Source organism: Pan paniscus, chromosome 17 (assembly GCF_029289425.2).
Source record: "Pan paniscus chromosome 17, NHGRI_mPanPan1-v2.0_pri, whole genome shotgun sequence".
In the NCBI taxonomy this organism is placed as follows: Eukaryota; Metazoa; Chordata; class Mammalia; order Primates; family Hominidae; genus Pan; species Pan paniscus.
Window position 1 is genome coordinate 71,050,193 of NC_073266.2, and position 24,560 is coordinate 71,074,752.

A 24,560-nucleotide genomic window follows, 5' to 3' on the forward strand; every position below is an offset into this window, starting at 1 on the left:
TTATGCTCATTTGTAGACCAGAGCAACCATCTCTTCTAACTCTGCAAATCTTCCTTGGTTCTGCTATGCAACTTAGGGCTTATTTAGGTGGTTTAGCACAGGGCTTTCTGGCCCTAAGCCGAGACTGGCACCAAATAAGCTTGCCTGACACTTTATAGGGTGTGATGAACAGTCCAGAGCTCCCAGGCAACTTTCCACAGCATGATTTGGAATCTACTTGCAATTACGTATGGCTAGTGGAGCTGCATCTGGAGAAGCCTAATCAGAATTTGTCTTCCATTTAGTAGAAATAAAACGAGCCCACTCATTGTGTCAGAATTCATCTTTACACTACAGAATGAGCAATAACCTAAAATCAATGCCAATCTCCTGGATATGGTGTATATACTTGAGAAAGTGTTCTGCAGAATGTTTTCTACATTACTTTCATCACTGTGTTTTCTATTTCAGGGCCCACTCTTCCTAAGACCCATGTGAAAACAGCCTCCCTTGGGTTGGCTGGAAAAGCAAGATCCCCTTTGCTTCCTGTGTCTGTGCCAACAGCCCCTGAAGTGTCTGAGGAGAGCCACAAACCAACAGAGGATTCAGCCAATGTAAGGGCATCTTTAAAATTCATGCTTCATCAAGGGACAGACTGACTGGCGCTGTGTAATAGCATCTAAACCAATGAGTACTGTCCATTCACCCCAGGCCATTGTTGTTCTTATTGTTGTTTGTTCTTCTGTTTTCCTGCACTTAAATATGAAGAGGAAATAAAAGCTATGAAAAAAAAATTATGTCAGAGACTTAGTTATGTAAAAAAGTTGATTCTTAAGGACAGTCTTAGAAATATGACCAGATAGCTACAGAACGTGTGGTTTTACACCCGTATATGTACATAATATATACATATACACATGATATACACATGGATACGTGTGTGTGTGTGTGTGTGTGTGTGTGTGTGTGTGTGTTTCTTTTCAATAGGAAGAAATACCTTGGCATTCTTGGAAATAAATAAGACTATATAACTCTTCTTCTTCCTTTTTTTTATTTTAAGAGACAGGGTCTTGCTGTGTTGCCCAGGCTGGAGTGTAGTGGCTATTCACAGGCACAATCATAGTGCACTACAGCCCTGAACTTCTTAGCTCAAGCAGTTCTCCTGCCTCAATTTCCCAAGTAGCTAAGACTATAGGTGCACATTACTACACCAACTTATACAGTTATTCTCTAAAATTAAAAAAATATAGTGACAAAAAGCTATATTATGAGGGCCTTTTGAAGTTATTATATATGTTACTTCTGAAATCATAAAATACCAGAAATATAGATTTGTGAAGGAGAAAATATAAAATAAAAAATTGAAGGAGTTTAAGTAATACAAAAAGGAAATGACATAATTAGAAAATAAGAAGGGAAAGTTTATTTAAAGACAGAAAAAGTTTTACTAAGGAAATAAGCTAAAAAGGGTTCCAGTTAGAAAACTCAGAAGGAACATCAATGGAGAAGGGGAAAAAATCAGAATTTTAAGAAAAAAAAACATTTATCCCGAAAATGCACTGTAAAGGAGATTCAAAAAGACATTGCCTAAAGGCAGCTATTTATAGTACACTTTAGTTGTTTCTGAATATAATTCAAGAGAAAACATTTAAAAGAAGCCTAAGGAATTAACATATCAGATATCTTGAAAAATCAGGGCACTAGAAGAGAAAAAAGATGAAAAGAGCAGATTAAAATTCTATTTTGCTATTACATTTGGATCTTTTTTAAGCATAAATTATGAAATGAGAATAATCTGCCACCCTTCCAACTATCTTGTTTTCTTCATGCATAAATGAAGTCTTCTGCAAAATTTGCAAATAATGTATTGAAAAAAAATTTATAACAATATCAAGGAATAAGTAGGTCACATTTAATCAGTCCTCTGTAAGCAATGCAACTACCAGGTCTTTTATAAAAATTATACTTTCTTTTGATATCTGGTTGTTGTTAAAAACAAAGAATCATTTCATTTGAATGAAGAACAATACATTTTTCTTGACTTAATTTTTTTTCAATACTACAAACAATAAAATATTTTAACGACATAGAGATCAGGGAAGCTGAGTATGTGAGTGTGTCTGTAAATGTTTTGGCAGATGAGTGTTATCTACTTAACATACTTTTCAAAGATTCAAATTTATAAGACTCTAATGCACTTTTGTGCGTTAGAATATAGCTGTTTATGTCAATATCTGTTTAGGATCAAGGTTTGTGGCCACATCTCAAATAAAATCAAACTTCTAAGTTTACATGAAGTATCTCATCTCATAAAGAATCATGTCAGGTAGGCCTATTTTTACATTAAAGGTTGACTCTAAAGAATGGCAGCCAAATTAAAATATTAAATTTTATTAATATTAAAAGCAGTAAGAAACACATATTAAAGGAAATAAACAGGACAAATAGTGTAGACCAGCATTTGCCTATGAAAACATAATGTGTAATTTTAAATTGACTAGAAGCTACATTAAAAGATGTAAAAATAAATAGGTGAAGTTAATACCTTTTATCTAACCCAATATTTCCAAAATATTATCATCTCAACATGCAATAAATATTTAAAATTGTCAATAATGTATTTTACTTTTTTTGTACTGTTCCAAAACTGGTACGTACTTTTTCATGTAAAACACATTTCAGGTGAGACTAGGCACATTTTAAGAATATAATAGTTACATGTGGCTAGTGGTTGCCGTATTATACAATGAAATCTAGACAGTTTGAGAACGACAACCAGACAATGAAAACAACATTTTGGAAATGAGTTGCCTAGTAATCCCCTCACTTCAACTTCTCTCTCTCTCTCTCTCTCTCTCTCTCTCACACACACACACACACATATATTGTATGTATATAAACAGGCTTTTAGCCAAATTGGAAACTTTTCAGTCCTCTATTAAGCCCTGAAGATTGGGTAGTGTATGCCCAAATCATTCACTGACATGCTGAGATTTCTATAGGAAGCTCATACATTAATACCATACATTTTGAGCTGTTTTTTCAGTGGCTGGAGTAGCTTTGTGCCTACCTCCCACCCATGCAATTTCTATCAATGCTCTCTTGAGATCAAGGGTACTTATTTGGCAAGATTAGATATACATCTCTGATCATAGTGGTAAGGAATGTGTCTTGGCCTATGCAGAGCTAGAAATCATGGCTCAGGCCTCATTGGTTCAATCATTTAATCAATGGAATGCGCTAGCCAAGAATAATAAGTAGAACATCTGTATAAGTCAACTAATATGTTCAAGAAAGGAAAAAAAGAAAACTAACATTTATTGAACACTTACCACTGGGCAGCCCTGACTTGTTGAATCCTCCTAACTCCTCAAAAGACAAACTTGTTATTCTCATTTCACAAATAAGAAGACTAACTCAAATAAAATGTGCAAGTATATAAAAGGACTGGGATTCAAATCAGTTTCACATCTTATTTCCCCATCTGGCTAACTATCAAAACTACCTGGGAATTTTTCTTTTAATTAGGATGTCTAGGTTCTTCCCATACCTTCTGAAACAGAATTCCTAAGCCTAGCGACCTGGTATTTGTGGTAACTAGTAATTCTATTACTTACTGACATGATAATAGTGACTTATAGTGAGTGAGTTTACAGAGTGAATTAGTGACAGTTCACTAGGCATTCTGGAGTTCAACCTCTTCTTTTATCCACCATTCAAATTGTCCCAAAAAGGATTGACTGTGGTTTGGGGCATGAATTTTGTTTCCACACACAAACTAAAGTCATAATCTCCAGACGTTTCATTGGCCAAGGCAAAGCCCGCTGAGTTCTCACACACACAAAAAAATGTATCTATGTCATGATACAGAGAAAAAATATTCTGTTCATATCTTGGTTAACCTAGTAAGAGGAACAGGAGCTAATGTATTGAATATCTACCATATGCCAGACCCTATCATGGGTACTAAACATGTTACAGGAGGCTCAGAATAGCCTATGAAATAGATGTCATTATCATTTTATAGATGAAGAAAATTACGTATCAGAGAGGTGCACTCACTTGTCTAAGACCACACAGCTAATAATTGGGAGAACTTGATTTGAAACCCAATCTTTTTGACTCTGAAACATCTTCCTTGTCACAGGTGGAGATGGAGTGGGTGAAACAATATGCAATCTCTTATTATCCCCTCTTTTATTACCAGCATCTTCATTCAGTGAGTATATTCCAAGGACAGCCCTGGCTGTGGTCTCCTAGGTCAGACTTGGGAATACATAGCGCCCCAACTAGCTGTGGCCCCGGCCTTCATAAAAGAAATGGATCAATATTTGTTACTAATTCTTGGCTCTCATTCTCTTTATAGGTGTATGAACAGGATGATCTGAGTGAACAAATGGCAAGTTTGGAAGGACTCATGAAGCAGCTTAATGCCATCACAGGCTCAGCCTTTTAACATGTATTTCTGAATGGATGAGGTGAATTTTCCGGGAACTTTGCAGCATACCAATTACCCATAAACAGCACACCTGTGTCCAAGAACTCTAACCAGTGTACAGGTCACCCATCAGGACCACTCAGTTAAGGAAGATCCTGAAGCAGTTCAGAAGGAATAAGCATTCCTTCTTTCATAGGCATCAGAAATTGTCAAATGATGATTATGAGTTCCCTAAACAAAAGCAAAGATGCATTTTCACTGCAATGTCAAAGTTTAAGCTGCTAGAATAGTCCTGGGCCTTTGTCACTGCAGTGACCACACTGTCATAACTAATGCCTATGTTTTCCTTTGTCAAGGCCTGTTGTTTAATGTGTAGGTCTAGTCTTACAAAATGCAAGTGCATTATTTAAGCCTGTACCATGCCATGGCAAACCAGTGCAAGCTCACTATTTTGTTTTCAACTTTAACATACAAAGCACCAATGGGAATCTCTCATGCCATAGCACCAAAGGATTGGATGTTTTCCTTACAGCACAAAAAGTAAATAGTAAACAAACAAAAGGCAGAGAATGCTTATGTTTGTAACTCAGTCATTCATCTTGCACAAGTGGTGGATATTAGTGAGTGGCTAAAAGTTCACCTATTTTGGCAAGTATTTGTAAATCCACCCTTGGTTAATATGTATGTCTGGAGTCCAGGAACATAAAAATCTGCAACTAGTAGCATTCTGCCAGCAGCAGTACATTTCTGGAAAGAGGATATAATATGCAATCTTCTCAGACACATGGTAATTATATGCTTAAGCTTGTAATAGGACAGTTTTCGATTTGGATGGCTTTTGTGCCATACCACACTGTGATACAATTTCAAAGCTTCACCAAGGCTATCTTCCTTAGGAGTTTGGCCAGAAGAATGCCCCCACCCCTTCACCCCATCCCTCCCTGAGTTCTCCTTGGCAACTAGCGTTGGGTGAAATGGCCAGCTCCACATGTCATATGGTGCACTGGCCAATGTCGCCTGTCTTCTAATCCTGTAGAAATGGCAGACTCCCTGAGAGCAGGCACCGAGGAAGAGAAGGAAAATAAAAGGTAGCTTCTAACAGTACCTTCTCTTAAAGAATGCCAACTCTGCCTACAGGGTCAGTGTTGGCAAGCATTGGCCACCAGACCCTTTTGTTAAGGGAAACTTTTACACTACACCTGTGTCAGAGTCAGGGGGAAGCAGAGGGGCAGGTGCCACCTGACACTTCGGACATGTAAATCCAGCAGATAATTTTCAAAGCAGCATCTTAAACTGTGGACTACAGTTTTAAACTTCTATTGCCATGTTTATCTACAGCTTGGAACTAGCTAAAATTAAGAACATTTTGTATGCAGCCTTTTAGTTTCTGAATTTTCAGCTGCATTTGGAGTTAATCCCTGTTTATGCAGCTGAATCGCCAAAAGGGAGCTAGTTTGCATATTTATCAGTTAGGTGACTTGAAAACCCAATGAGAGAGTTTCAGCTGAATTATTCCTTTCAGCTCTGCCTTTGATTTCAAGCTTGAGTAGGTCATAATTTTAAAAGAGCATGGAAGGGATAGGATCTTTACAACCTAATAGCTCCTTTTATTAGGTGGGTAATTATATATGAATCCCTGAATAAAATATTTTGAGCAAAATGGCACTGTAACAGAAGTAATAATTCAGATTATTTTTTTACAGTTTTATGTCAAGAAGGAAATCTGATGTCAAAGAGAGGGCTGTTCAAATGGTTCATTAGAAAGTCCGGTCCATTTGCGAATTTGTTCCTTCAACAAGAGTGCTCATTCAAGTTACTCAGATTTTCTGGAAGTCTTTTCTGAAGAGCTATGTGATGTTGTTCTATGGGACAGATTACTCTTATTTAACATCTGGGCACTTAGGTAGACAACCTTCTACTGACCTGGAATAAAGTGTTTCCTAACATAATATTGAATTATTCAGAAATAATCCATTACTTCAAAAAAGAAAATATTCATTGGGCTAGCCCAACCTTCTCTAGGCCCTAAGAATTATTACCTCCCCTTTCTAATTCTAGCAAACATGGAACATTCTCCTTAGGCACTTGACACCCATGAGGGTAATCCTGAGTGCTCAGTTTGGAATAGGTTGCAAATCTCAGATTTTAGGGATTGAGTCACACCTTCAATCTATAGAATGAAGTTGACCAATTTAAAAAAAAAAACCTATCATTTTCACAAATTTCTAGATCCTTCTAGTCAAAAATAATTATTTAGGCAATAAAATTTTTAAAAATCCATTTAAATACATGTTATTTGTCTTCAGTGGAAGTTATATTTCTGCTGCATGCTTTTGAAACTTTCTTCATTAAATAGAATGGTTTGTCTTAGTTACTGGCAATGCCAGTATTAGCACCATGCATTTAATCTGTAATACAATCAATTTAAACATCCTCAAAAAACTCTAGTATCATTTACCTGGTAGTATTAATATACAATGATATCACCACAACTTTTGTATAACTCTGTTCCCTTTACCCTCAAATGATTCATATATGTATATAATTGCCTGCCCAAGTTTTCAGGTAACTTATTAATTTCCCAGTCTCCTGATCTCTCGACAAGAAGAAACCTGTGAATACTGCAAACTAGCCTCTGACTTCCTCCTACTGAGTCTAGTTCATGGTATCCAGGACTCTTTATGCTCATAACTCTCTCTGATTCCCATTGGGTGATACCTGACAGCCAACCAGCCGCTCTGCCACCAGAACTCATTTCTCCCTGAAAAAGAAGAAAATCATATTTGGCAGAGCATTCTCTGGTCTGCCCTGTAATGTGCTTAAATGTCAGGCAACATCCTCTTTTTTTAAAAAAAATGGTATTTTTCTTTAAATTTCACCCTAATAAGAAAGCTATTTTCTCTCCTCTGCAGAAATTTCTGCATTTGTGAAACTTATAAAAATTTAGATAGTTCAAATGTATAAAGAATATTTGGATGATGCTCTAGCCAAAAGTTAAATATTTCGTAGTGAACTATAGCCAATAAGAAACCAGTCATACTTGCCTCTTTGAATAACAGAGATATAAGCTTCTAGAATATTTAAATAATGAAGCTTTACATTTGGGTATTATAAAATGCATACTCAATTGAATGAGCTGAAAAAAATACCAAGCCAGTGATATAAGTGGAGATTTATTAAGGATTCCTGTTGAGTATATTCTTAGTTTCCTCAAAATAGGGATTATTCAAAATTAGGTGTATGTTCAATCTCCTGCTTTGGTTCCAGCTACACAAGGAGAGCCATCCTGTGCTAGTGTGATGTTTCAGACAACATTCTGAAACTAAAATGTTTGGCACTTATTGGCTTTTCCAATAAAGAATCTCTTCAGTACAGGTATTTCTGGAAGCTGTTGGTGTCTGTGCTTGAAGATGATTGCTGATACTTATCCACCCTTTGGGTACTTCTGTTGACTTTGTTTAAATAATCATCTTATGGTTGTCCCCAAATGTAATATGGTATCTCAGATATAGCAGCTGGAATGTAATTACAACAAAAGGTTACCTCTAAAGATAACATCTTACCATTTTAGATAAAATTGTGTCCCAGAATTCTTATGGTTTCGGAATGTACATTTCTAGTCAATGAAAGAAAGAAAAATGGAAAAATTGTCTAGTTTCAGGCATGCTTAAAGAAAACAAAGTCATCTGAACTTTAAAATAGATGCAGAGCAGGGTTACTTTCCCTTTCACTCAGTTCCCTTCATGCAACCACAGGCAGTCCTGCAGGCCAGAGGTTACTATCCTAACCTGCTCATAACCATATACTATACAGAGCCCACAACTTTCTGGAGATGCAGAAGCAGCCATACACTCAAGTCTCTGTTTTTGTAAATCACATTCAAAGCAACATTTTACTCATAATTTGCATTTCTCTGGTGACTTTCAGAAATCACTTTAGTGTTGTACAGAAAAGCTTTTTATTTGAGTCCAGTGTTTAAAATTAAATTGGATACTTGGGAAAATCATAGATAGGTGTTTTGTATGATATTCCATTCCAATACAAAATATATGTACCCATGCCTCAATGTATCTTGCTATCTAAATACCTGTTGCCAAAAAGTATTGATTTGGGAAAAAAAATGCCAATTTCCTGGTCAGTGAGGTTATGTAAAAGACAAAATACCACACCCATATCAGCAAATGAATATTACTACTGATCTGGACTCTCGTTGCCACTATTGCATAACGTTCACGTGGCAGACTTCCAGTTGCACTCTCTGAAGGACTTTTTTCTCTTGCTCTCAATAGAGAGCCTTTGTACATTATCATCCTATGATTGTTGTTGGTAGAAGAGCAAGAGCAAAACTCTGCAAGATTTAATAAACACAGAGGCATGGGCCAAGGGATCTCACTGTGTGCTGAACATGTATTTTCAGATGCAAGAAAGGAATGATGGAGAGGAGGAGAAATGCTGTTTTTTATTATTGTAGGGTAAATCTGACAATTCTGAACTTTGTGAATTGTCAGCTTGTTTGGGGGAAGGGTGGGCGGGTATGGGGTGTACTTTTTATAAGTAATATTTAATTTATTATTTAGAGTGGCTTCTTTTTGGATAATTTATGATAAAAAGGGAGATCTGGTTGGGATCTAGATATGGCTGTTAAAGCTGCAGTGTTCCATATCTCAGAGGGACCACTTTGGAAATGAATTGTCCATTGCTGAGTATGAAGAGATGTCCAGTCCAGGCAAAGCCTTCACTGAAGTTCCATCATCGCCACTTCTCCCTTTTTAGGGTCATTCAAAGAAGATAACACCAAACCTAAATAATTCTGAAAGCATTTTGCAGATCAGTGCTACTCATTCAAAGGGCTTTGCAACTCAAACAGATTGTTAGTGTGCTAGTGATAAGTTTATTTGGTAGAAATGGGTATACTACAGCTTTAACTAGCCTTAGTGAGAAAAGAAATTTTTTGTTGTTACAAAACACCTTTTTTAACAAAAAGGTATTTTGAGCCTACAAAAAGTTTCTTTAAACTGTCAGATTCTAGCATTGTTAACCAAATTAGACTAGTGATTGCAATATTTAAGTGTAAATCTTGTTTTACAAGAAAGGAAACTTGCTTACAGTTTAAAACAATGACTGTTTCTACACATGATCTTGTATACTACTACACAAGGAAAAGGGGGTTTTGTAATCACTGTAGAACAGTCTCATATTCATTTTTTTATAGAAATGTTATTCCAATGGTGCATTTTTTTGTTTAATAAATAAAGTTTTGATACAAACTTCTTTCTTCATGTTATTTATAGTAAATGCTGTGCCACACACACAACCACAACCTTGCTTGTCTGTATCCTTAGGATTCATTCTCTTAGTCCATTGGTGTTGCTGTAAAGGAATACCTGAGCTGAGTAACTTAATAAAGAGAAGAGGTTTAATTAGCTCATGGTTCTGCGAGCTGTACAATAAGTGTGGTGCCAGCATCTGTTCCTGGTGAGGCCTCAGGCGGCTTTCACTTATGGTGGAAAGGAAAGGGAAATCCACATGTGCAGAGATCGCATAACAAGAGAGGAAGCAAGAGAGAGAAGCAGGAGGTGCCAGACTCTTTTAAGCAACCAGTTCCCTTGGGAACTAATAGAATAAGAACTCACTCATTACCATGTGGACTGCACCATGCCATTCATGAGGAATCTACCTCCATGACCCAAACCTCTCCCATTAGGCCCCACCTTCAACACTGGGGATCAAATTTCACCATGAGATCTGGAGAGGTCAGATATCAAAACCATAGCATAAATATTACCTTTTATTAAAAGCTGTGGTAGGAGGTATCAGTTCTCTGCCTCATACACAAGTAAGTTATTATTTTTAAAGCAAGTGGACCCTTATGCCATTTTCATGCACATTTCCAGTGTGCTTTCACTCCAGTCAATAACCATGTCTCTTTATTGGAGACTTTCCCAAGACTGCTAGAACTTGTCTTTGCCTACATGCGTGGGAGAGCTGGAAATGTCTGATTAGACCTTTCAAATAGCACCCCCTTTGCCCCGATGAAAACAATTTTGGGTTGTAACCCAATTTATCTCCAGAGTACCCCTGTAGAGCTGAGCCAAAGTGACTGTGGGGCTACTGCTTCACAATAGGGCACTGTAATAGTGTACCCTTGCTTGGATTGCCTCCCTTCCCTTTTTATCTTGCCCCCTTCCCCTAATGGTTTCTCCTGGGAGCACTTCACAGTAAATCACTTTCATGCAAATCTTTATGGCAAGGTCTGTTTCTAGGGAATTCACTCAAGGCAAGATCCTTCTAGCTGTGATCCAATTTCAACACACAAACAACAAATGAATAAAATACTCTTTTCATCATCCAGATATTTCATTCTCATAGTGTCAGCAGCAGAATATGGGGTCACATAGGTGTTGAACATTATATAGCTACAATTATTGAAAGATTAAGTTTGGCATGTGTATTAGGGTCCTCTAGAGAGACAGAACCAATAGTGTGTGTGTATACACACACACATATATACTATTGGTGTATATATATTTCGGTTTGCACTATATATATATATATACACACTCACATATATATACATATATATATATCTGAGACTTAATGTTAAATATTAACCTACATGATCACAAGGTCTCACAATAGGCTGTCTGCAAGCTTGAGGAGTAAGGAGAGCCAGTCCAAGTCTCAAAACTGAAGAACCTGGAGTCCAATGTTCGAGGACAGGAAGTGTCCAGCACTGGAGAAAGATACAGGCTGGGAGCCTAGACCAGTCTCTCCTTTTCACGTTGGTTTTTCTTCCTGCTTTATATTCACTGGAAGCTGATTAGATTGTGCCCACCAGATTAAGGGTGGATCTGCCTTTCTCAGCCCACTGACTCAGATGTTAATCTCTTTTGGCAACATCCATACATACACACCCAAGATTAATACTTTGTATCCTTCCATCCAATCAAGTTGACACTCAGTATTAACCATCACAGCATGTAATCTGTTCTTTAAGAGAAAGTCACATATTGATAAAAGTTTTATTAACTCTTTTGGGAAAGCAGAAAACTTCTCAGTAGGTTATCATTTTAAAGCAATGCATCGCAGATGACAAGACAGGTGGAAAGTTTAAAGTTCATCTAGCCTTTCCCATTTTCTTCAATTCATTATCATCCCATATAGAAGGGAAAAATGTATTTAAAGATCTTAAAAGATGTGGATAGATTCCAACCCCTGTTCAGTTTCGGTGGAAATGTAAACTTATGGTAGTCACTGTGGAAAAAAGTATGACAGTTCCTTAAAAAATTAAACAGATTACCACAGAAGCCAATAATTCCACTTTTGCTCATATACCCAAAAGAATTGAAAGCAGAGACTCAAACAGATATTCAACCACCTATGTTCATAAGAGCATTATTTGCAATAGCCAAAGGATGGAAGCAACCCAATTGTCCACAGACAAATTAGTGGATAAACAAAATGTGGCATAATCATACAATGGAATATTCTTTAGCCTTATAAGGAAATACTGTCAAATGCAAGAGCATAGATAAACCTTGGAGACATTATGCTTAGTAAAATAAGACAGTCACAAAAAGACAAATACTGTATGATTCCACTTACATGAGGAATCTAGAAAAGTCAAATTCACAGAGGTGGAAAAGAGAATGGTGGTAATCAGGGACCAGGGGTTGGGAGCAAGAGTAATCATTCAATGCATACATCATTTCAGTTTTGGAAGATGAGTGAAGTTCTAGAGATGGATGGTGGGAATCATAACATAAAAATATGAATGTACATCATTTGTACACTTAAAAATGGTTAAAATTATAAATTTTACATTATGCATATTTTACCACAATTTTTAAAAATCTCCATATAAGAATATTCCAGCACCGTCTCTATAAATACTGATATTTCCTCTAAGGCTTCTGAACTATAAATATGCAACAGCAAACACATTAAAGTAGATTGATATGCAAGAAACAGAAGCAGCACGTATACCTCAGTCTACTTTATGTCAGATATATATTACACTATCATATTCAATTTATGTAATCAACCTACAAAGGAATGTTGTGCTGCACAAAAGGCTATCAGAGATCATTATCTGCATGGGAAACTGGTTATTTGAAAAAAAAAAAATTGGATAAATTTCCGTAGTCTGGCCTAGGGAGAAGAAGGTTAAGGGAGAAACTTAACTACTCTCTTCATTGCAAATATTTTATGGGAAGGATTTTAGAGAGGTTGAAGAATAAGATTCTCTCTTACCTCAAATACTCTATGATGTTATAATGAATATAGATAGGAAGATGTATTAATATGCATGTAGGTGAACTTAATAGTTTTCTATGAAATAATCTCCTGGCTTTGTAAAATAATTGTTCTCTAAACCTACTATGACTCATTACCTTAGCCTATTATGTTTATTTCAGTTTGAAGTATTTTAATCTATTCATTTACTTTCAAATGAAGGACGGTCTCTTCAGATCAATGAGTGCCAAGCCCCTGTGCAACTGGATTGCCCTCAGCCCATTATACCACCGCTATGTTCTGTGACTTCTGATTCACAGCCAGATAGCCAGTTACACAGAGACCCCAGAAAGTTTCCAGTATCTCACTGGCTTTCATACAGTATAACTCTGCTGAACCCATAGAAGGTCCTTCCTTTCCTCTCCCTGGTATTCTGATTCGCAAGTGAATTATTTTAGAAGAAGCAAATCTCAAGAATTCAGAAATGCCAGATTGCTTCCTTTATCTTTGCCTGCCTACAAGGTTGTGAAGATGAGAAATGTACTCAAGATGATTAGTTCCCTTCTTACTTCTTCTGCTTAGTTCTGTTCTGACAGTTTATAGTAACCAAATAAATGGAGAGACAGAGTAGAGGAAGAAATAAATAATTACTGAATGCCTGATGTTTTTGAGGCAGCCAGACTCCCTGCCTAGATTTTGGGCTTCATATAAACTTTGTGAACTAAAAAACCATTTTGCATAAGATCACTGGAAATATGGCAAGGATGGTTCATCCATCATGCTTTTCTCAAAGTTTCATTGGCCTGATAGTGAAACAAATCAATAAAACATTTCTGAGTTGTGTGGGAGGGCTTGCTTTTCAGGCCTGTATATTAATTTCTTCTTCTTCTTCTTTCTTCTTCTTCTTCTTTTCTTTCTTCTTCTTTTCTTTCCTCCTCCTCCTCCCCCTCCTCCTCCCCCTCCTCCTCCTCCTTCTCCTTCTTTTTCTAATACATTTTTTTCTGAGTCCACTGATATTTTAATAAGAAATTGGGATATGCTGTGTTAGGGGCAACTTTACAGGAATCAACATAATTATTGAATCCTGGACTTTTTTTAAAAAAAAAGACTTAAGTTTTATTCTACTTTCTATTTACGGAAGTCTAAATTATATCTTACCTTTTATTTCTCTAACTCTAAGCTTAATCTATTTCTTATTTACCAATTTCTTATTTTCATGTTGTTATGTCATTTTTCCTTTTTTGTAACTAATTGCTCTCATCCTCCTTAACTTCTGAAATTCATAATTTGATGCAATAAATAGTTAGGCAATTATTCCTGAGATAATTGGAATGTTCTCATTAGCAGTTCAAAAGATTGCTTGAAATAAATAACAGAAGTATTTTTTCCCAGAGTCCTTTCAGATTTAATTAACATTCTTCTTTATAAATTAATAACAGTCCTTTAATTTCCCTGTCTTTGCTAATATCTATTCTGACTCTTCATATAAGTTTGACAAAATATCTGTTAGTAGAACAATTTTTCACCATCTTAACGTTTCTTAAGAATTTTATTTTTGTGCTATTCTTTGAACCTGCGGTGGATTTCCTGAGCTACTTTTTTTCTTTTTATTCAAGCTAAAACTCTTCTTTGATGTGGAACTCTCCTAACAATGGTAGCATTTCAATTTTGTAGATGTGACTCATTTGTCATGAATTATTACTATTTCTTCCCCAAATAGGATGTTTCAGAAAACTAACTGTAACATTTACTTCATAGGGATGGTGTGGGCTTAACTTTAAATTAGACAATGTATACAAAGCCCTTAGAATTCCTGGTTCTTGACAAAAGCCTAATGAATTCTATTTCTGTTCTTTCTGTCTCTGTACTCAATCTTTTGCTTGACATTTATGAACATTTTCATATGTTTCAAGAAGTATGCATGGGAATTTAGCAGCTCTGTGGTTTACGTGTGTTTCTTACTTTATAGGTATAATTTCCAGCATGTATGCAGATGAAGAACGCAGATTTCCAAAGGATGGTATTATTATAAAGTGTTTTACTTTTCCTTAGTATATCCAAAAAATATTTATTTTAGAGCCTTTTGTTCACATACAAGGCACAATGCTAAGAGTACCAATGAACCAAAGGATGAAACTATACATCTTCTATAGTTATACACTACATATATGTGTATGTATATGACCATAGTTCAAATGAGACAGTTAGATACCTTTAGTCAAGTAAAGAGTAATTTTCATCAGAGTACAGAGTATCAAATTAAATTTACAGAAGACCCATAGGGAACATGGTGTTGAGAAGAGCTTTAAATAATAAATAAGACTAAAACTTTAGAGATGGAAATGGGCAATTCAGATGAAAGAAACTATATGAGCAAAAAGATAAAAAGGTTAGAATTTATAGACCTATATGGAAACTAAAGTATGTCGGATTTTTTTTTATTATTTGGAGAAGTGTATGGTTTGTGGGAAAAAAAGGTGGGAAGCACATTTGCATAATCAATGGAGATCTTGTAATGATGGTCCAAGATATGTAATTCTGTTAGCAATAAGAAACCACTGAGCATGAAAGCTTAATTTTCTCATTCACAAATGCTTTTTGAATATTTATTGTGTACCAGTAACTAAGCTAATGTTGGAAAAACAACAGTGATCAATGTCAATATGACCCCTGCTCTCATGGAGTTTATAATTTACTTTTGGAGACAAAGAACAAATGAACAAATCAGTGCAGTAATTATAATTGTGAAGAGTGCTATAAACTAAGGTTGTATTATAGAAACATAGTATCTTTTGAGGTTATTCACCATTATCAAAGAAGAATGGAGCCACTTCAGACCAAGCAAGACTTCCTCATGAGGGTGGCATTTATCCCCTTAAACTGAAGAGGATACAAAAGAGTCGTTCATGTGAATATTGGGATGATGCGACATTCATTCCAGAGAAAGGAAAAAGCATAAGCAAATTCTTGGGTTGAGAACAACCTTGGCTTATGCAAAGAACAGACAGGCAGTTAGTGAAGTTGTCTTTCATTGACAAAGAAGAAGAAATGGAGTCAAAGAAGTTAAGGAGTTAGGATTCGGCCAGATCATGCTGTACCTGCAATGCATGCTACTGTCTATATTCCAAAGGAAATGCAAGTCATTTGGGGGCACTAAGAAGAAGAAAGTTAACATCCAATTTATGTGTATCAAGGTAAAAAAATTGTACATATACTACCTCACATGTGCAAAATCATGTAACAGCCTTTAGTGTCTGGAATGTCTTCTATTTTGCCCATGATTCCCAGCTCTTGTTGGGTACTAAGATAAATCTCAATCTTGCCAATGAAAGGAACCTATGATTTCTTTTTCATCTACAGCAGCCTCTTTCTGCTTAGCTGAAGCTCTTTGGGATGAAGTCACGATGTTCAAAGTTCTAGCTCTCTGCCACAGCTGAATTTCTTATTGCTAAGGCCCTTCTTTTAAACAATCCTTGTTAAAGTGGCTTCTGGGCACATCTCATACACTGAGAATCTTTTCTCTCAGCATGGGAGCATCTCATGATCTCCCTCACTTGCTTGGCCCCATCTGTGTTCTTTCTAGAGCCATTAAATATCTGTGTCTCAGCCTTGTCCTCCACCTGGTCCCCAGCTAGGTTGTCTACTATGCAATCTCTGTTTAAGGGTTAGCTTCCCCTGCCCGTGATAATCCTATGGCAAATCCTAGACTCTCAGCTCAGATATCGCCTGCATGCCCCACTGAGAGTGTGCCAAAATTACCGGATTCCTCAGGTGTCAACGCGGGTGCTACAGTAGCACATTCCCTCCCAAGCATTCCAAACCACCACTTTCCTTTGTAGCAGTAGCTAGCTTTCTGAGATGTTTCTGTTCAAGAATTCTATAAAACACAACGGACCAATGACTTCTGGTTTTGCCTTCCATCCCTACCTATCTACAGTTCCTATCATCCCTGGCCTCTCTGCCCTAGGGTTTCACCCTCTACAGGGTGTCAGGACCCTTCAACCTAACCTCTTAATATTTTTATTTCTCCTTGCACACTTCTGCCCTCTGAGGCACCACATATTGTCCAATAAACATTTTCTGCCTCCTTCTCAGGTCTAGTAAAAATTCTTCTACATCATATTTTGTAAATCTTCAGTGTGACTATTATATCAGTATCTTCATTTCCTCTAAGTCATTGAAATCTTTGAGTCAATGGTTGTGAAGTCACAGGGAACCAAGATTTAAAGTAAATACAAGTTTTATGAAATTACTATTTATAAATATATATCAATTTTATATGTATGTATTAAAAATAAATCTGGACCTTGTGAGGAGAATAAACTCCAAATGGCACAAAAATTCAAAAAGAAAGCTACGGGAAGTATGAGATGGTGGATTCAATGGTGGTAAAGAGAAGGACATGAAATGGATCGGTATATATGAAATGTGTACATTTGAAATGTGTTTTGGAGGTAGAAACAAACACACTTGCAGGTGGATTGGATGGGAGTGAGTTTCTGGTGAACAGGCTTTTAAGTGGATAGAAACATTTTCTGTGATGCAGTAGACTGGGAGAGAAACTGTTTGGGCATATGTGAGAGAAAAAGAGTATGATTTTTAAATATATCCAAGAGGAGATGTCAAAATGCAGTTGAATATTTAAATCGGGAACATATAAGAAAGGTCTGTACTGCAGACAAATTTAGAAATTGCCAGCACGTGGCATCTAAAGCCATAGGAATGTATATGATAAAGAGAGATTTAGACCTGGAACTGAGCCCTAGGAGAATGCAGAATATAGATATTGGGTAGAGTAGGAGCAATCGGATGAACAGGCTTGGAAAGAATGGCCAACAGTAAAAAACAGGATTTTCCAACAACAGGAAAAAACAGGATTTTCCTTTAACAGGAAAAAAGCATTAGTATGGCAGAAGAAAAATGGAAAGAGTACTAGAGAGGGAATGAGAGTTCAACTGTGTTGAAAAGTTGGTAAAATGCTGGGCAAGACAAAATAAAATAATGTGGATTGAAATGGTCAACATGAAGATCATTGCTAGGTAACTACACCCTCTGGTTTTCCTGGGATAGTCCTGGTGTGCATCATGTCCCGGTATAGTTAATGTAGTTACTTAGTAGTAGATAGTATCTACTTTCACTTTCAAACGTGTCTCCTTTCAATGATAATTTATATGGTCCTACTAGTTATTGGTGACCAAAGCAAGAGTAGTGAAATGGTTTCAGTAAAGGAGTGGGGATGAAAGCCAGATTAGAGGAGATTAAAGGTGGACTGGGAAGTTATAAAGTATATACTGTGCATATTTCTGTTGGAGAAGTTTTCCTATGAAGAAGAGGAGAACAATGAGGAAGTTACTGGAAGGGTAACTGGATTTCACTGGATTTTAAAATGAACTCTAATATTGCAGTGATTCTTCTGACAACCAGGGCAATTTTTAAATCAAATTCGTTTATGTCATAAATTTTCAGAATAACTAGCATTATGGCTTAAGGAAAAAAACCTCTGGGCTAGGCGCAATAATTACACACTCCAGGAGAGTTGCATGAGTGAAGGTTGCCCTCACTTACAGTAGAAAATGGACCTTTTCAGGACCCAAAGCAGGAGGCTACTCCACACCCTCATCCAAGAGGATAGAGAAGCAGAGGCCAGGTGTTAACAGGCTGAATAATTAGCACCCAAAAATTTCAGGTCCTAATACCTGGAACTTGCAATTTGACCTTACCTGAAATGGAAAAAGAGTCTTTGCCAACATGATTAAGGATTTTGAGATGGGAGATTATCTTGTATTCTCTGAATGAACCCTAAATATAATCACGAGCGTCCTTATGAGAGAGGCAGAGACATATTAAACACAGACACAGAAGAGGAGGAGGCAATGTGACCACGGGGGCAGGGCTAAGAGTGATGCAGTCACATGCTAATGAGTGTTGGCAGCCACCAGGAGCTAGAAAAGGCAAGGGATGGATCCTACCCTAGAGCCTCTGGACAGAGGGTGTTCCAGGTGACAGGTGATTTCATCCCAGATTTTAGACTCTGGCTTCCAGAACTGTGGGATAATAATTTTCTGTTGTTTAAAACAAGCACTAAATTTGTGGTAGTTTGTTATAGTAGCCACAGGAAACTAATATGCTGGGTTTCAGGGTCTGTGGAATTTTCCTTCTGACAAAATGACTCAGGGACATTTTTTAATAGAAATGTTTGCATTGCTACAATTAATGTAAAACCCCCCTGGAGCCCTCTTTTCCTATCTTCAACCCAGCTTCCAGTAATGTCTACTACTTTCACTTTTTTATTGTTGTTGTTTTTCATTTTTAATGAGGAAATGGTTACCTCAGTAAGACACCCTACAGAATCTGGCTGCCCAGAAACAAGACCCTGAGATGACAATTCTCACCCTGCCCCATTGTGTAAAGCTCAATCCACACAAGACCACAAATTCTAAAATGTAATAAAAGAAGAGACAAAAGCCAAATTCAAAGAGGCTAGTAAAAGTATCTTTGAGCACTGTCATGATACTCAAAGGAGTGCCCATTGGAGCATTTCAGATTTCAGATGTTCAGATTTGAGATGCACTACCAGTATGATGAAAATACCCCAAAACCAAAAATAATCCAAAATTGGAAACACTTCTGGTCTCAAGTATTTCAGATAAGGGATAGTCAACCTGTATTATAAGTACTTTTACCCAGAAAACAGCCATTCACATATCCTTTATGATCTAAAACTATGAGCATGAGGAGAAGACTGTACCTGTAGGGGATTCTAACAGCAATTCTACATCTGATGAGGGTTCAAGGTCCACGCTAAGACTTCTGTGAACTTCCAAAGGGGCAGAGTAGGAAATGTCATCTTAGGTCTTGTTTCTGGTCATCCAGATTCTGTTGGGTATCTTATTGGTGCAACCATTTCCTCATTAAAACAACAACAACAAAATAGAAGTGAAAGTAGCAGACCTTACTGAAGATGCAGTTGAAGACAGGAAGACAAGAGAGGGCCTACGAGGGTTTTCCATCAATTATAGCAATGCAAACGTTCCTTTTTTTTTTTTTTTTTTTTTTTTTGAGATGGAGTCTCACTATGTCGCAATGCTGGAGTGCAGTGGCACGATCTTGGCTCACTGCAACCTCTGTCTCCCAGGTTCAAGTGATTCTCCTGTCTCAGCCTCCCAAGTAGCTGGGACTACAGGTGCGTGCCACCATGCCCAGCTAATTTTTGTATTTTTAGTAGAGACAGGGTTTCACCATGTTGGCCAGAATAGTCTCAATCTCTTGATCTCGTGATCCACCCGCCTTGGCCTCCCAAAAACATTCCTATTATAAAATATCCTTGAGTCAGTTTTTCAGAAGGAAAATTCCACAGACCCTGAAACCATGTAACTCCTGCCCTTACAAAATCTCTCAGACTCCCCTCTTTTTCCCTTCCTTTCATGGTGTCTCTGTTATGTTCTATTCCTTATAGAATATTTCAAAAATTAAAATTCCTCTCATTCTTTCCTTCAGGGAAGCATGACTACCTGTTTTGTTGTTCAGCCTATTACTAACACTCAGAGCATTAGGCTCTCACCTACTAACCCAAGAAGCTATTTAAGTTTCTTTCTCCCCAAAGAATTTCCTCTATGGAAGGAATTCTGTGGCCAGCTGGTATAATACAGTGCTTGTTCCGTGGTAATAGTAAATGAAAACTTTATCCTGGCATTCTCCTGTCACATTTATCTATCTAAACGAGAGAGAAGACCTCTAGACCAGACTTTACAGTAAGTAAAGGTATTTCTTCTTCCTCTGGGTTCTCTTGGGTCAAATTGGAATGCTCCTTAGACCCAAAGTTACAAAAGGTGATTATTTTCAGACTAAATTTGTGGCCTTCCTAAATGTGCTTTGTACACTAAAGGCATTTTCAACACGACTTTGCACATGAAGATCAAACTGAAAGAATGAAAGAATGAATTTGTTGAATTCAATTTGTTGTTGCATCATCTTTAAGAAATAATGTACCATATATGGTCTAAAGTCAAGTATTTGATAAAAATAATATAATTAACATATTTAACAATGTTGGGTGTAGCCCACTGTTCAGTTCTAGTTTATTTTCAATAGAAACTCTGACTGTAGTGTCTTCAATTTGAACTGTTTCCCCAATGTTTCAGAGAGGTTTGACATACTCTGATAAACAAATAATAAACACTAATAAAATTGAATATCAATATGTGCAACATTCTGTGTCAATTGTAAGTTGAACATCCCTAATCTGAAAATCCAAAATTGGAAATGCTCCAAAACCTGAACATTTCTTAGTGCTGACGTAATGCTCAAAGGAAATGCAAGTCTGAGCTTTTAGAATTTTGGATTTTTGGATTAGGAATGTTCAGCTCATAGGTATAATAAAAATATTTCAATATCCAAAAAAAATCTGAAATCTGAAACATTTCTGGTCCCAAGTATTTCAGATAAAGGAGACTTAGCACATATCTCACCTACTACAGAAAACACTCCTATGTGTAAAATACTATCACTGCAAGTTTATTGGTGAAGAAACAGAAACTAGGGTACTTGTGTACCTTGCCATTAATCACCCAATTCAACCAATTCATATGCAAACAGCTGGGCCTTGAAACCACTTCTGTCAGCTCTAAAATATGTACTTTTTATCACTAAATGGAGTAACATTCAACTGCTAGTCCCTAGGAATTCCCTGAGAAAGTGTTTCTAAACTATCATGATTATAGAAACCACCTGGAACTCTTGTTAAACTATGAAACCCTAGGCCCCTATCAGAGACACCAGTTCAGTTGGTCTGGGGTGAGGTCTGAGAATCTGTAATATTTACAAGTTCTCCAGTTGATCTCTATTCTCATCTCATGTATCAATAAGAACTCTGCTGTACTCAGTAGAAAATTAACTCAAACTTCTAACTTAAATTTCAAAAAGAAACTATATATTGGCTTGGGCACCTGAACAATGTAGGGATAGACTAACTTCAGACACATCTCCACTATCACCTTCCACCTGGGGGCTCCCATGAGAGAAAACTGCTTCCTGGATAATGCAAATAGTAGTTCCAGAATTGACTCTCCTTGGCCCTGGTTGGCTAGACATGGATCATGGGTCTGTCCCTGACCCCATCACTGTAAACAAGTGATTGCAATTTTCTTTCTTCTTAGTTTTATTCACCTACTCCTCCTCTGAAGCCCAGGGATGGTGTCAATTGCCTTGGAGCCCATAGGATGAGAATAGAGAAGGAAAAGACACTATGGATTCACTACCAGAAGGAAGGAAAGGTACATGCTAGGTAGCAAAATAACGGAAGTTTACTAGACCTCTCTAGGGTAAGATTTAAAGTTTAGAATAATACACTATGTTAGTTACCTTAATACACCATCAGAGAATAGGGCTAAAAATGTTTCCTGATCATGGCAAAGATATTTTGATTGCTAAAGTACTTTCCTCCAAACCTATACATTCGGGCTGATTATTCTAAAAAGCCATTGGTATTATTCCCATCAGACTTATGTTTCAAGTCAATACATTTTATTATATTCTTGGATATTTACTCTTATCCAAGCAGGGGGAGGGGAAGTAAACTACAGAGTCTTCTCATTTTGCCTGATTTTCCATTGTTTAAATTTTTTTTTTTTTTAAAAAACAATCCTACATTTTGTGCGAGGCTTACTAGATTCATGTTAAAGTATAAAGCGAGCTTTTTGGAAATTCACATCTTAGAGGAAATTCCCACATTTTTGGAAATTCACATCTTGCTTCAGTTTCAAGAAGGAAATATTTACTAAATTAAGATGAAATAGCTGCACTGCCTATTTGCAACTCTCAGTTAAAAATGGGTATACTTTATCACTGAATATTTCCTAAAATAAAACTTTATAACCATCTGGATTCAGTGCTTTCTTGCTGATATTTCTTGTAGATAAATGGCTTCTTAATGACTCTTTTGATCCCAAAGGATGTATTAAACTCTAAAATTATGTGTTTAAATAACAACCCAAAAAGAGCCAATTTGATCTGCAAGCTTCTTTACCTATCACTGCATTTCAAAATGTTAAGAATATCAGAGAATTTTTCTCAGAAGTTCTTTGCCCTGAGAAAAATTACAGCCAATAGCATTGTCTCTTATTATTAATATGATTAGATATAATGATATGCACTGTTAGTCTCCTTTGTTGTTCTATTCTTTTTGAAACAACTGATCACCCCATCTGTCCTTTCTCTTCAACTCTGTGTTGCATCTACAGAGGCACATTGGACACTGAGGGAATATTAATATTCACATATTGAGGACAGCAAATTATCAATTAACGTTTTTCTTCAAGTCTTGTAATAAAATCAGATCTAGAATAAAAACAAAGTGTTCTGGAAACAATCTCCAGATTTTTCATAGAGGAGAACATCTTACATTAATCCTTTTTACAAATATTTTTTATATAAATATGTAATTAAATACAGATAAGTGTTATTTAAAGTATAGTAACTAAGACTATGCTACAAATGCGAATGTGAATGTATGTATCTATGAATATGCAGAATGCCCCAGTTATACTATTTTCTTCTCTAGCTTATATTTTAATGCTAACACTGATGAGGGAGTGAATTAGGGAGATTATTTCAGATAATTATTTCGAACACAGATGAACCTCAGAGTTTAAGATACTAAAAAACAGAGCCCCTGAACACCAGATTCTTCTTTCTACTTTTGAATCTATGAAAGTGTTCATGGTGCAGAAGACTCATTCCATACTTTTGAAATCTCTTTCATCTTGGCTTTTTCTGTCATGGACAAATACTGCACCTTAGTCCAGAATTATGCTAAAAATTTTTTAATCTAAAATATGAAGGTAAAAAAAATAAAAAAGATCCTTAAATGTGAGACTTAAAGAGCAATAAAATGAAATAAAATGGAAGTGAGTTTGGGCTTTTCTAGACCAACCTTCCAGAATACCCAGAGAGATTTGAGCTGAAATCTAAGGCCTCCAACAGTGTAACGGGATATCTTTTAGTTTTCAGGAATTAAAATAAAACTTGGACAGTGATGGGAAATTTATTGGTTCACACAATCAGTCTTTAACAACATTAGAAAGCTCATATGCAAACCAGGAACACTGGTACAAAAAAGACTCCCCAGATTTACTGTTCTGACAAGATTGGAATATGCCTGCAGCTGGTGTGTATAGAACTCTGACAGATGGAATACTATGCAGCCATAAAAAGGAATGAATTAACAGCATTTGCAGTGACCTGGATGAGATTGGAGACTATTATTCTAAGTGATGTACTGCAGGAATGGAAAACCAAATATCGTGTGTTCTCACTGATATGTGGGAGCTAACCTATGAGTATGAAAAGGCATAAGAATGATACAATGGACTTTGGGGACTTGGGAGGAAGAGTGAGAGGCAGGCAAGGGATAAAAGACTACGAATATGGTGCAGTGTATACCGCTCAGGCGATGGGCGCACCAAAATCTCACAAATCGCCCTAAAGAACTTACTCATGTAACCAAATACCACCTGTACCCCAATAACTTATGGAAAAATAAATTAAAAAACACAAAAACAAAACAAAAAAAGTGACAATAAAAGTAATGCAAATAGAAAAACAACACAGTATACATCTGTTTACACAGCATTTACATCGTATTATGTGTTGTAGGTAATCTGGATATATTTTAAAGCATATGGGAGGATGTGCCTAGGTTATATGCAAATACTGCACCATTTTACATAGAGGACTTGAGCATTCATAATTTTGGTATTTGCAGCAGTCCTGGAACCAATTCCATATGGATACCTAGGACAACTGTTCTCATCATTTCAACCCCATGAGCAGTTTCACTTGTTAGTATCTCTTTGAGAATTCAATGAGAAAGTATTTATTGATTATTCACTATTTGCTTGATCACCTGAGA

At 36.5% G+C, this 24,560-nt stretch overlaps 1 protein-coding gene and 1 long non-coding RNA gene across 6 annotated transcripts in view; one reads left to right on the forward strand and one right to left on the reverse strand.

Annotated features, from left to right (window-relative positions):
• The window catches only part of DCC (DCC netrin 1 receptor), a 1,195,251-nt gene extending 1,185,563 nt beyond the window's left edge, over window positions 1–9,688 (forward strand). For all 5 annotated transcript variants that reach the window (XM_034943737.3, XM_003827228.5, XM_034943736.3 and 2 more), the window contains 2 exons: window positions 451–593; window positions 4,346–9,688. In XM_034943737.3, the coding sequence (XP_034799628.2) occupies window positions 451–593; window positions 4,346–4,435 (233 nt within the window). In that variant the 3' untranslated portion in view covers window positions 4,436–9,688. The remainder of the gene's footprint in view (window positions 1–450; window positions 594–4,345) is intronic.
• LOC117976803 (uncharacterized) overlaps window positions 1–24,560 on the reverse strand; it is a 346,072-nt gene that overhangs the window by 45,430 nt on the left and 276,082 nt on the right. The window lies entirely within an intron of this gene.